Source organism: Polyodon spathula, chromosome 14, assembly GCF_017654505.1.
Source record: "Polyodon spathula isolate WHYD16114869_AA chromosome 14, ASM1765450v1, whole genome shotgun sequence".
NCBI lineage: Eukaryota > Metazoa > Chordata > Actinopteri > Acipenseriformes > Polyodontidae > Polyodon > Polyodon spathula.
The window spans coordinates 31,163,531-31,178,549 of record NC_054547.1 but is presented as its reverse complement, the minus strand read 5'-3'; the positions used below and the strand labels follow the sequence as shown (position 1 = coordinate 31,178,549).

General features: G+C 35.2%; 1 protein-coding gene across 12 annotated transcripts in view; it reads left to right on the top strand.

The window, feature by feature from the left end:
• Positions 1 to 15,019, top strand: part of LOC121326704 (histone-lysine N-methyltransferase MECOM-like) — a 182,466-nt gene that overhangs the window by 146,878 nt on the left and 20,569 nt on the right. For all 12 annotated transcript variants that reach the window (XM_041270096.1, XM_041270095.1, XM_041270089.1 and 9 more), the window contains exon 3: positions 10,058 to 10,192. In XM_041270096.1, the coding sequence (XP_041126030.1) occupies positions 10,058 to 10,192 (135 nt within the window). The remainder of the gene's footprint in view (positions 1 to 10,057; positions 10,193 to 15,019) is intronic.

Sequence of the window (15,019 nt, the reverse complement as noted above, 5' to 3'; positions counted from 1 at the left end):
GCTTCTTGCTTATTTAATCCTTTTAGTTAATGTGATGCCAAACCATTACCCACATGGTTTGAACTAGTTATAATGCAAAGCATCCAGCATTCTCCCTAGTAGATTTAATACGCAAGGCTTATTATATTAATATGTGGTAACACGGTTTCACGTGGGACTGATAATTAAAATGTTATCTATTTATGTACATGTAAATAGTGCATGTTAGTGTCTGAATGGATGTTATTAACTATAATTGAGAAACCCCATGTTTTAACATCAAAGTCAAAACTGAATTTCTGTGAACCATTACCATAAATGTTTTTTCCACTATATAGTTCATGATGACAATAAACCGCTGATTATTTTTTGTGATTCACAAATTACTATTTTAAAAATAAAAGACCATGGACTTGGTTGCACTATCCTGTTTTATTGTTTTTACAACCTACATCAACTCAATTAGATCAGATAGCGAAAGGAAAGAAAAGGATTCAGTCATTTAAATGAATATTTTGCTCTGTAGTTTATTACAGTGAATTATCTATTATTGTTCATGTATCCGTTCCACTACACACAATTATGTTTCTGAGGCTTTTTGTTGCTCTGCAACAGCGGTGTAAAATCTTGTGGGAATGGATGCCCATAGTCTCCGACTATCCACTATGTCTGTGAGGTAATGATAAAATAGTAGAAGGCATTTTCTTTCAAACTTTAGAAAGGAAATGCATTTATAGAAAGATGTGCAGTGTATGAAACATGTTGGCTATTCCTTACAGTAGCTAAAGATAATTTTTATAAACAGTCCTGTTTTTGTTTGTTTACTAATGGTGAGTTTGTTTAGTTTTTTTTTTTTTTTTTTTTTTTTGACGTTTAAAGGTGTAGGTTTTGTGTTTGTTTTGCGTTTACTCTGTGTATTCTGGTGGTAGATTATTGATACAGATTGATGTCATATTCTGTGTTTAAGTTGAATCATCATTTCAGAAAAACAAACAAAACATGCTACTTTGCTATTAGTCCTGAACTGGATGATTTTGGTGGCATTGATCTAGTAATTATAATTATGATCACTAAGGCTTCCACAGAAACACCACAGAACGTTGCTGTCATCAAATTTACAAGTCACCACTGCTTAGGTTTAAATCCTACAAATTTTTTTTGTTTTGTTTTCAAGTCAATTATTTGAAATCCATCAATCCTAAAAATATTTCAAACTGATTTTTTGTTAAAAAATAGTATGGCAAGTCCAAGGAATTTGCCTTCTGTTGCTTTCATATTAATGCTTTCTTAACGTTATGTTTATTTAGTCATGTACGTCACTCTTCCCATGTACCAATGTAAAATAATTTATTTGAGATATGACTTTTGTGAAACCAGTAAAAGCGATCGCTTTGCTCTATTTTGTTAAAATGTGTCATTTTTGTCTTTCTCTTGAAATAAGAGCAGTGCCCTTTTTAGTGAATAGAACAGAGTTCACTCTGTCTGCTGTGGCCCTCACTGTTTGCAAAGATAAACTTCTGATAAGATTCAACTGCAGGAAGTCTGACTTACTCATGGAAACTGAACATAAGTTTTTGCATCATTGGCGTAAAACATTTTCTCAACATTGCCGGATAGTTCTCCTAAAACAAAGGTTGCTTTGATTCCAGAACAATATTTAATTTTGACACTGAGTTACAAATTAATGAGAGTAGTTGAAATCTGTGAATGACGTGTTTAGTTAGAGTAAAAACCTTCCTATTCTTGAAAGTTTATTTATTCCCCTTCCACACAGAAGGGTTGGGAATAAATATGAATCTGTTTGTTTTTTTTTTACACAGAATTACATAGGAACCCCCTAACCCCCTAAATAGTGATTGGTCTACATTTCCGTTTCTAATACACATTAAAAATTGTAATTTTAATGGTAGTGCCAAAGGTTCAAATTGATCAATTTTAATCCTTTCAAAAATGTCCTACCAAGCATATATGTATTAGAAGTAATACATATGTAGGGGCTCCCGAGTGGTGCATACCGTAAAGGCACTTTGCGTGGTGCAAGATGTGCTCCATCTTGGAGGTTGCCAGTTTCAATCCAGGCTATGTCACTGCCGACCATGGGCAGCGCACAATTGGCCAAGCGCTGACCGGAATTTATGAAAATGGATGAAAAAAATGAAGAAAATTTAAAACAAAATTGAAAATGTCTAATTGTTCTGGTCAGGAGTTCCAAAAAAATAATTTTATTTTTTTTTTTTTTTTTTTTAGTTTTTACCATTTCAGCTTTTCTCGTGTGAATATGCCCCCCAAAACGTGTCATCAATCATCTAATTCTTAATAAAAAATAAAACTCAATGGCACTTGAAATCAAATTCAAATTCTACTAATTGTACAAACACATTTCTTAGCTGCTCATAAGAGAGAGTCTTTAGTTAAGTGTGGGGACTCTAAGCTTCAATACAGTAACGCTGTAATCTAGATATGTTTTTGCTAAACTTGTAACACAATCAGAAGCTAAATCTTCTGTTCACTTTAGATGAGAGGCCCAGAGGTGTAACAAAGAAAATAGTAACGTTAGATTATCTCCTGCACATTAATATTATGCTTTCAATTTAATATGGTACATAAAATGCATTGCTTTGGGGTATCACATACACTTCACTTCAAAAGTAAAGTGGACAGCTCAATAAATAAAATGAATGCGTAACACCGGCTCTTTAGATCTCAAACATGTTGTATTGTATCATTTTATACATAAAAGTTCTTTTAAAGATGATATCTAACACCATTTAAGAAGCAATTTGTTCTCTCAGCAGTGCTGAACATGGACTAATTACAAAACGTTTTCACGCTGGAAAGATTTTTTTTTTTAAACGTCCCTGCTGTCACTGTGGGTTTCCGAATGTATACGCCTTTTTGGTACAAAATGTGTGTTTTAAAAACATTACATTTGACTTTGCAGCACACTTTATCACACCCCCATGGTCAAACAGACTGTGTGTAGTGTCCAAAAAACTTTCACAGGAAGTCTTTGTGTTGATTATAGCCTTTTCCTTCACTTTGGCTGAAATCTTTTATACTCCTATCCAAAGTGGATGCTGACTGAATCATGCTTAGACATATTTTAAAAGTTTCTGGAAGGAAATAGATGTGTACAGAAAACATTTTGGGGGATCCAAACACTGTTTAGTTGTGTATTTTTTTGTTGCCTTTTTATATTATATATTACATTAAAACTGATATGTATGTAGAAAGATACTTATGATGGAGTGTTTAAAGTAAAGTGGAATAATTAATTAATGCAATTAAATAGCACAGCAGTTCTAGTCATTATTATTATTATTATTATTATTATTATTATTATTATTATTATTATTATTATTATTATATTTGCTTCTTTGTATTTTCTGTTGTGTTCTAGATATAATAAAACAAGTAAACCAACAGGGGTTATTTTTCTATATGATACATCGTTGAACTGATAAAAAAATTAGTTTTCATAGCTAAATCAATAACTGGTTCATAGTTAATTAATACAAAATATATGTTATAAATAGCTTGCAAGTGCCAAGCACGACTGTAAAGGCTGATTGTAAACAGTAAGAGCCAGCAGTAGATGAAATACCAGCAGTAGATGAAATAATGGGGTGCTAATTCTGAAAACACACAGCGCCTTTGCTCAAACGCAACAGAATCTGCAGGAAATCAGCCCTCTCCTGGAATGCCTGGCTGACCTGAGCAAATGAAAATAATCTGAAGTAATTAGGTGTGCTGGACTGCTCCTCGGAGATCTGTGCAGGAGAATAAACATGCCTTGCTGTGCAGAACCACTGGAAAGGCCCATGTCTGAGCTGTTAGGTGCCCTGACCTTGTCCACATAAAGATGTGATTTATGAAGTGCAGGGCACAGCAGCAGGGCTTCTGTCTTCTCCAGAAGAACCAAATTATGGAGGTGGAGATTAACACGCTTTCACTTGGGCCTATTTCCAGAGCAAGGACATGTTTTATTTACATTTTCCCCTTTTATTTCCTCCCCTCTCTTTTAATGGTAATTGGCCCACAGAAAGCTCCCCAAAGTCAGATTTTGGAAACAAGGTCTGTGTACCCCTACAACTTCACAAGCTATTACTGTACAGTACCTCTGCCACACAATCTCTGCTGGGGCTTGAAGAAATGCGACTGCCACACATCACAACCATGCCAACTATGCATATTGGAAGTTTACTTTGATATGTAAGTGCTGCCAAGAATTATTGCAATGTGCAGAATGCTTTATGTAAACCTATTTCAAGAAGAAAATACATTTAAAGAAGGAAATCCAGATACTTAAATAAGTATGTCCCAGTATTTTCTTTATATCACTTAATAGATACATTTAAATGTGGGATTTAGGTATCAGCAATTTTGCAGATATACCATGTATATTACACATTAGCATGTTAACACAATCCGATTTGTTCTGTAGACTCTTATAAGAATATTTTATACTGTATCTTGCCTGGGTAATATTTTTTGTGTTGCTTCAATTGTAGAGACAGTTTAACAGTGCATTACGTGACAAAACACATCTTAAAGATTAACTGGGGGGAAAAAAAACTTACAATTATGCAAGTGCAATTATTAATTAATTAATTAATAAGTTATACCGACAGAGTACTTAGGGAGTTATATTAAAAATAAATATATAAATAAAAGTAACTTCTTATTAAACATGGGGGCTGCTTCAAAAGGATATTTTATCTTTAAGTAGCGGTTTATGGGAGACACATTTAAGTGGCCTCCGAAAGTATTTCATATGGATTTGGCTGAGATCATTTTATTTTCATAAATGATGTGCTGTTATGCTCCTTGCCCATAGGGTTTCCATTAAGCAAACCTCTTGTGACGTACTTTGTTTCTACTTCAGGGACAACTGTGTAGCTGAAGTATTACAAAGTTTTCAGCTTTCAGCCTACTGGGAACAGCTAACCAACAATCGTGCTAATTCTACAACACATTGACTACTCTATCCATTAATTGTAAATCAACATTCTCAGTGTTGCCCGTTTAAACATAGTCACTGGTTTTAAACCCTTTTTGACCCCTTTTGCTCAAATATAAGATGAATGCACTCTCCACTCAGCCACCAAAAGGGAAATAATAACTAATTACTTACACACTGTCAAAGCAATTTATAATAATCTCAACTAAAACATAAGGTATCATCTCTTTCGTTAAATAAAGCCCATATAGGACTCTACACAGTATACAAGACTGACAAACTGTAAATATAGCTGGAAACGTGGAAACTGAGTGAGTGTATTGGGATTGCATATGTATATATGGCATGTGCAGTTGGAAAGTTCAAAAGGCTTCGTTCTGAATAATTGTGTATGGCTAGTGTTTTTAAATGAGGTGTACATTACATATTTGCACCCTATTAACCACGTGTTGCAAATTATACAGAACAAGGCATGTGTAAGAGAACAATGAGGGTGACTGGTAGTGATTCAGTATTTAACAACCATGGGATTTAAGTGTTTCCTTTTGCCTGTCAGTCTGCAGTAAGTAAACTGAGGTGTACCAGTGCCTATTTAATGGCAAAATGATCCAACAGAAGCTGAAAGCCGGAACAGCCTTTGAGGCTTCTCTATATAAATACACTATATTTTCTGTGTTTGTCTCTGAGCTGTTAATAGTACATTGTTGGATGACATTAATGTATGTCGGGTATAACGGTTTGCATACAGTATTAATGATCGGGGGGGGGGATTATTTTCAACACTTGTACACACTTTGTCTTAACGATACTCACAGTGTTCAATACAGAAAAAAGTAATGTGCTAGCAGTTAGAAGCATGTTTTTTATTTTTTTTTTTTTAAATCCGGCTCACAATGCCATCTACTGTAAATGGTAAGTACTACAAGCGCATTTAAACTACACTGCGGTTTTCAGTCAGTCAATATAATCCTCATTTATCCAGGACCTACGGATACCAAAAAACCTTTTTGTTAACAAACCAACGATTCCTCCTTTTCAGGATGGTTTAGCTGAAGGGGAAACCTACTATCAGAACCCCCGATCAAGCCCTTATGGCTCAAGCAATCCGTTTCCCAGATTACTTGTATTTAATACACAATGCATCATAAAACAAATCCCTCATTCTGACAGGAAGAAAATAGAACAGCTCATAGCTCTAGCTTTCCCAATTTATGGCTAAATTAAAAAGGGTTCCAACAATGGACAAGTCGAGGAAGGGCAGGAAATCAATGGTCAGCAAACCGGGGGCCCTTTAGGTTCTCAAGAACCGAAGTGTGTGGGAATCTTTGACGATGTCTGGGGTTATTTACAAAGGATTGTTCCTGTCCTACCTAACCAGCACTGTGCGATTTTCTTAAAACAATAGAAATGATCTCAAATAGAAGTTCAATGTCACCGATAACAGACCACTGAGACAAATTAATCATCACATTTTCCCAAAGCTCAACATATTTTAACATACTAGTAAAATAAATAAACTAAAATGTTATAAACTATCTGTTATATGTATGTATGTATATATGTATGTGTACATTTAGTCAAAAAATAATACTTCCATATATAATATATATATATATATATATATATATATATATATATATATATATATATATATATCGGTTTGCGGTTTGCCCATATATATATATAGATATATATATATATATATATATTAAATTCCCAAACCCAACGACTTTTATTATCTTTTGCTTTTGCTGTTTTCACAATTTTCCTGCTAAATACTGATGAACGCACTGTTGTGTGTGTGTGTGTGTGTGTGTGTGTGTGTGTGTGTGTGTGTGTGTGTGTGTGTGTGTGTGTGTGTGTGTGTGGTCAGGTATTACTATCAATGTGGGGACAAAATTTGTAAAACATCTTTTTAAGAACTAAAAAAAACAACTAAAAGTGCCAACATATTTAGTTTGTTGGCGACTTTCACCCTGTGTGGAGTTTTGTCAGACTGGAGTTAGAAATAGTATATAAAAATAAAAATATAGTGAAAGTCAAAGAGAAGTCCCCACAAGTACATGAAAACATAACACGTAACCGTGTGTGTGTGTGTGTGTGTGTGTGTGAATTTGAGTTAAATGATAGCAATACAATGCGGTTTCTCTACATTCACTAAACAGTTAAATGTATGTTTAAAAAATGTCTGTGTTTACAATGGGGTTTAATATAAACTAAAGTATTTCACGTTTTTAACGCCCTCGTCGTTCTAGCTGTGCTTTTAAAATGTATAATAATAATAATAATAATAATAATAATAATAATAATAATAATAATAATAATAATAAAAACAAAAACAACAACATTTAAACCATAATCTGTTATCCGAATGAAAACAGTTGGGTGGCCTGTTTTAAACTCGAATGGGTTTCTCTGGATGGTCAGTTCAGGTATAGTTTGAGTTTGTCAAACTTGTAGCAAATGAAAAGAAGATATACAGTCATTTCAATAAGTGCTTCTAAAAGAAAACGTTATTGGAATATAAACGGGTAAAACCTCCTGCCTGAAAGAAAGCCACAACGGTTGTATCTTTTTTGAAGTCTGTCACTTCAGAAATTCAGACACCCCCCCCCCCCCACTCCTCCCCTGTAAAAAAAAAAGACCCGACCGCTAAGTGCAGCCTCTGCGTTCGATGATCATAACAAAATCACTCGAAACCTACGTTTTGGGGGTTGGTGCATCTGTACTCAGTCCAATAGGACCCTCTCGCGACCTTTCACTGACCTTTCCTATCCAAGGAGGCTGCTGCCACTTTAAAAATTTACTGAGAGAAGCCTCCGTGCAACTTCCGATCGCGGACAGCAGCAGATAGCCCTGGCTGCGTTTCTCTACATGGATGGGCGATCAGATCCTCTTTAAAGAGACAGTGCGTGAAATAGAAACACACAGATCACACTGTTGGGACTTGGAAAAAGGTGGCCGATCCTGCCATTTCACTGTCAGAAGTTGTAAAACCAAAGAAGAAAAAAAAAAATAAGGAAGGAAGGATATTCCTACGCCCTGAATACCTGAAGAAAACGAACGGAGGTTTTATTATTGGTTGAAGTTGTGAAGAAGTTAATGTGGTTAGATATTACTTTATTGACACCTCTTGATAATACAAGAGAAAGTGAGAAGAGAGTGAAAGGTAAATGGAAAGTAAGAAAACAGAGCCCTCCTGAATACTCAATCGAATCAGCAAAAGAAACCGCCTGCATTTCTAAAGGTCTGGAGATTTCAAGAACCGAAGGCGCTTCTCAAACAAGCAGACTGAACTGGCGACAAACTTACGTATTTTGTGACTCTGTTGTGATTACGTGCTACTGAAAAAAAAATAGTTTGAGCCCCGCTGCTGTTTTTCTTGGATTTTTCTTGTGTTTTATTTTTATTGAGGCTTGTAAACTAGACACAGTGGTCCAGGTAAGCGCTCGTTGACTTTTATATATGGTGATGTTTTTGCTGCTATTTTACAAAGTGTTCAATATTTCAGCTGCATGACTTTATTCTGAATGTCACATAATATATGTTCCTTTGGCCTCCTTTTTGGTGTAAGTTACACTAATTCTAATTTGAATTTACAACTATGTTTTGCAGTGTGTTTTAAAGTTTAGAATTGTAGCATTACAAATGAGATAGGTCGTCTTTGAAAAGCTTTTAAGCGTTAGCGATGTGCATTTGCAAGAAGTAAGGGGACTAATACAGGTTGAATTAACGGCTAGTTATGTGTGTGGTTTTTTTTTTAATTTTTTTTATTTTTATGACAGCAATTTAAACAGTAGTTTTGTTGTTTACGATTTCCATTAAGCATAACGCCAATGCCTATAACCACAATGTATATAATTCTATAATCATAATTCTATAATTTAATCGAACTATACCAATTAAAGCAACACTTAGATTCTTAATTGTTTATGGACTTGTGTCACCTTATTTTAATGTGTTTTTTTTAAAGTTTATTTTAAGTACAACTCATAGTTTAAAACACTTTGCATTATTATTGCCTATCCTATCTATGAGCAATTTTAACATGGCAGACTACTTGTTTACTAACCAGGGAAGTAAGTTCACATTTTTTTAAATATTTATTTTATGCAATCTTATTATAATTGTGTATTTCTTAGCGCCGTTGTTAAGAATTAAAAGTCCCTAATCGTTTGTTTGTCATTAAGAAGATTACCTAATTTGCATGTTATAGAGTGATTTAGGGTATAGGTAAACATTGACTAGGCTTTCGACTAGGACCGATAAGGCACCTTTTACTACTTGTGTATGATGAAAATATAATTTCTGTTAATGGGCAAGATAAACCGCGTGGGCTATTGTTTAGTCACTGGGGTGTGGAATCATTGAAGAAGCTTATTATTAAAACCTGTGCTGTGATTTCATTAATATATCGGAATTAAAAAAATAAAAATAAAAAACACTGGTAAGCGGAAGATTTCACTGTACCAGAAAAACATGTTTCACGTTTCAAATTACCGGTAGGCCTATGCAGTGTGTAAAAACAGCAGCGTTGAATTATTTGGTGGTTTATCAGTAGCTTGTAAAATATTAAGTATTTCATTACGTTTCAACAAAAGAAAGTGTTATGCTATTAGATTATATGATATAAAGGCTTATTATGTTATGCTTTTTTTGTGTAAACCAAACAGAAAATGAAGGAAATTCAAAGTCTACTAATCTTGCATTGTTGCTATAATTTGTCAAGCTTTTCTGGTTTTGTTCTTTGTATAAATATTTACCTTGTAATATATAATAATTGGTCAACACACACACACACACATATATATGTGTGTGTGTGTGTGTGTGTGTGTGTGTGTGTGTGTGTGTGTATATATATATATATATATATATATATATATATATATATATATATATATATATATATATATATATATATATATATATATGTATATATAGTGGCAGGTTTAGACAGTATCCTTTTTCTATAATACAACACAAGTGTGCCAGAGAGGCCAATGTAGACACATACTTTAACTGTATCTCCAAAGCTTGGTGGGAGGTACATCATTTATCTTTCATTTCCACTGTACTGAAACATGTGCTGATTGGATTTGTAATTTTGTTTTCTTCCAGATCTTGGACGAGTCTGGCAATGTGAAGTTCTGCATCGATGCCAGTCAGTCGGATATAGGAAGCTGGCTCAAACACATTCAGTTTGCCCAGTGCTATGATCAGCACAATCTTGTTGCATGCCAGATAAACGATCAGGTATGTTGTGAGCACTTGCATGACTTTCTTTCAAGCTTTACGTTCCCGGTGAAGCTTGAAGAAGAGCTTGATAGTAGGATACAGTAGACCCTTATGGCTTGTTTGCTGTTGTGTTAAAAGGTATGGTTTGGATGTTAAACAAAGATATAGACATACATTTCTTTTTTTCTGCATTTCTACTAAACAGTGTGGGCTTACCCATTTCTTAAATGCCGTTAAGGCCTGCACTAGGCCCTTTGGAGCACCTTGTGCATTGTGTAGATTCCCTTTACTGGAACATTCAAAACTCAATAATAATAATATATTGAAATAGAAAATGAACTTCTAGGCTGTCAATAGACTGTAACATACATTAATTAATTTTTGTTTTGTGTGTATCAACTTACTTACAGAATGCAGACAAATAAACCATTCAATGAGAAGATTAAATACATGTCATAATTTCCAGACTATTATACACATGGTTTAAAAGTTGATTTTGTGAAGCAGTGTAATCATTTGTTGAAAGTTTAGGGTTTGGCCAATGGAAATGATGATTTAGGTACTGGTTTATTATGCTAAAACACAATGGAGAATAGAAACAGAATCCTAACACACGTGACACATAAAACTCATAATATATGTCAGAAAGGTTTGTTTTTTATAAAACTGCAGAGGACAGAATGCATCTTAAAATAATAATTTATGAATACTTTACTAGAATCAAAACTATGACATTTCGCTAAATGTGCGACACTCTGAGAGTAATTGAATATGGACCTTAATTTAAATTTATATATATGTATATATATTATATATATATATATATATAATATATATATTATATATGATATGTATATATATATATGCAATCAGAAACATTTTTTAAACACTGCCCAATCATTTTGCACAAGCTTCCAATTTTCTGAAAAAGAATCTATGCGTTAGCACTGTTATGAAGGCAAATCTTGGCAGGTTGCATGAGGGCAAGTATAATTAGGGAAGAAGAGCACTTTGCATTGAGACATGAGAAAGCTGTGTTAAACACTAGAACACAAAAGGGCTGGCTCTGCTGGTCTCTACTTCTCTTGTTTTACTCTTCTCTGCTGATAAATTCCTGCTGACTTGTGAATGAGATCTACTCCTCACCTAGTGAGCACCCCTATTGTAGAAGGTGTTATGCACCACTGAGGTATGGAAAGAGACACTTGATCCTTGTGATTTCTTTCCCACTAATTACATGAGTTCACCTGTACAATTCTAAAGCAGACATCTCTTTTCAGCTGAAAGGGGCGTGGTTGATTGCCTGGCACTCTACCTGAAAACAAAGGAATTGGTTTAGACTGCAAAGTGTGTGGCAAGATGGATGACAGCAATGAAACCCCTTAAACAGCTGTAGATAGGCTATCTAGATAAAGCTTTAAAGTATTTGATTGATATCTAGTCTTTATGGAGATTGGACAAAAACAAGTTGAAAAATTCTAACCAAGGGCCACTGTTTTGATTTTAAAATATGTTGCGCCTAGACGTGAACTTTTGATATGTATACAATTTTAGGTGTTGTGTGTGTCTTCACAGTATCTGCGAAATTGTTTTCCTTTACTTTAGCCACAGGGCAAATCTGTGTGAGGCTAGTAAGCAGGGCCGTAATTACAGACAGACTTGCCAGCTGGTTTAATACAGGAATAATTATTTTAAGAAGAGTGGAATTCAATGAATACCTTGCACTGAATGGGCTGTATAAAAGCCACAGTGACACCATTCTTAGAACAGTCTTAGATAATGGAATAAGGAAGACTTCTATAATTCTTAACTGGGCTTTGCATTGCTTGGGACCTTTTCATGAACCAGCTTGTGATACATTCAATGTTTTTGAAACATGCAAAGCTTTAGAAGACGGGGTAATGAGCAACAGGTCAGAAGTATATACAGAAACAAGAAAAAATATATAGATTTAGAAAAAAGGGTTAATTTAGACTAGCGTTCCTGCTGGAAAATGGAACACCGTCACCTTAAGAAACATTGTGGTTGTAAAAATTAAAGGGGGAGGCTTTTGCTCTATTATTAAGATCATTAGAACTTCCTGTCAAGGTTCAAGGTTCATACCACCGCTCACAATCCCATCATTATCACCAGGATCGTTTGGCTGCTACTAAACTCAGCAATCTAGCAGAAGGTTGTCTTTGTGGGAAGAGCTCTTGCAGGTGTTGTTGTGCACAGTAATGATTGTACATTTAAACAAGCAGGGGCCCCGACAGGACAGGTGCTTGTTAAGGTGCTGTATTGCTCTGTGGATGAACAGTAGGGCACCTTGTTAAGTATCTTATAAGTAGATCTTACTGGAAAAAACAAAACTGCAGTAAGATAGGTGTATCTGAATTGTTAACAAGCCTGGTGGTCTCGCATGAGTGCAGTAAACATACATTTTTTAAGCACATCATTTACACTAGTTGTAATTGTTATTTACACCACTTTACAAAGTTGTGTGAAAGGTAGCAGATTAGATCCTATATCAGTGTTCTGAGATGTGCAAACAACAAACCCCAGAAACAGTGTTAAAAACATTCCTCTATGGTAGGAAAAGCTGAATATTGTTTCAGCAAAACGTGTCGGCGAAGAAAGGCGCAAGATATCTGCAATCAGCAGGAAACTGATTCAATATTTGTGTCTTATAGAAATCCCAGCTAGCTCTCAGTTCCCTGCATTCTTTGCTAAACAATAGGGCACCTCTTTATCCCCATGATTGGAATAACCAGGGCTTTTTGTTCTGTCCAGCATGATGTAATGGCCAAGCATTGAATATGTTTCATTTTAACTATCTTCAAGGGTATTGTCTCTTTAACCTTTCTGTTTCCGAGAAGCCGCAGTCTTATTCTAATATGTCACAATCGAAATGTCAACTTACTGCTGGGAAGGAAGCTAATAAGTTAAACCTTTAGGAGCTGCCAAAAACAATGTGCTTGGAATTGTTTGGAGAAAGCCATTGTGTTGTAAGGGAAGTACAGGGATCCCAGCACCTTGCAAGCTACCCCTGTGCATCATTTTGACTGAAACAGCTTTCAGTCAGCAGTCAGGGAAGGGGGCTAGGGTGCTAAAATGGCAGGAGGGGATATCTGTATAAAAATTAATGAACGTTGTTTTTTTTTTTTTTTTTTTTTTTTTTGACACTGTGGGTGCCTAACACAGGTGGGAAGAGTAGGCTTACTAGTAAGTGGTTCTAAGAATTCCTTATCCTTGAGCACACATGATCTGTACAGAGTGCTTCAAATGACTGCAACAGCCATTCATAGCCTTTTGTTTCCTTTGTAGACTAAACACAACTGTGTGATAACAACAGATCTGTTTACATTTCTTTAAGGGACTATAACACCATTTCTGTATAACAACCTGTGGCAAACTGGTTAACAGTGTACAAGTGATGCGGTGCCTTAATTAGGAGACAAGACAGTGATAATCCAATTAGAAAGGTTTTAATGTTGCAAACTAGGTCTGATGACCTCAAACAATAATCCCAGGCAAATCACAGCAATGTGTATGGCACTGTTCAAAATAAAAGGTTTGCAGTCCCAAATAATAAACACAGTCCAATTACGCACACACAATATACAAACACGGTCACCAGTCCTGGGTGAGTGCTGCAGTGCTCGTGGTGCTAATACAGTAATTTTTGTGACACAGGTGTAGTGATGTCTGGGTTCGTGCTGGACTCTGGCGACAGTTCCGGAGGATGTTAGCCGTCTACTAATAACAACAAGTAACAATTAGAGATGAGACAAAACAAACAAAACACGTACAATATTTTTAACACCGGTCCTTCCGGGTCATTTCCTTTACCTTAAACGAAGTACCAGATCACGTCGCTCCATCCCCTATTTGTACCATCACTCATGGTAAACAATTGCAGCCACTCCTCCAATCTGCGGCTGCCCTCCCGGGTCGTTGATTTAGTGCACTGGAGCTCCACCCCCTTTCTAGATGACCAGCTTCCTTAACCCTGGGAATAGTTGTCAGGCCATCTGGTCCGGGGTACTCTGTTCCCTCTACTCAGCGCTCTCACAGGTCGGGAGGGAGATTTACCACCAAGAATTATTCTATTTCTGTCACACAACCTTTAAAAGAATATTCTTTTCAGCTTGTTGAACTCAAAACTTGTTTTCATTTCTAAAAAAAAAAAAAAAATGGTGAAAGTAACATTGAATATATTTCCACAGATATTCATTTACAATAATGAACTGGATAAAATGACCATGCAGACGTTTTGTTTGTTTCTTTTGTTTTATTTTTTCAAATTGGTTATTATCAAGATACAACTTAAGCATGTTTTTAAAAAAAAACGGCACATGAAAACTAAAATCAATTCAATGAAAATGGCATGTCTTTATGCTGTAAAAGCCCTTTCTCTCTTCTTTGTAAGACTGGTTTATATGAACCCTCCCTAAAATGAACTTCTTGAAGCAGAATTTAACATGCCCCTTGGGACAGAATGATTCTCACGCATGCTGATTTACACGCATTTTACTACTTTTCTTCATACATGTTACAGCGATGTTGCAATTCATTTTTCTCTTGGGTCTGTTTGTAATTACATTACTACTTTCTACTTCTTTAGATTTAAATCTAAGGGCTATCTTCATTAGCTCTAATGTTCACCAGTTAGTTATCTTGATATATTGACGACTGTAGCACAGACTTTATGAGCTCTGCTTCTCTTCCTGGATGATAAAAATGATATGCTTGTCTAGAAGGAAATTGATCTTTATCGATTTATTAAGAAATGCATATCAAATACTGATTTTACCTTTTAAATGTAAAATAAACACTAACACAGCTTAACTGAATACACATTTC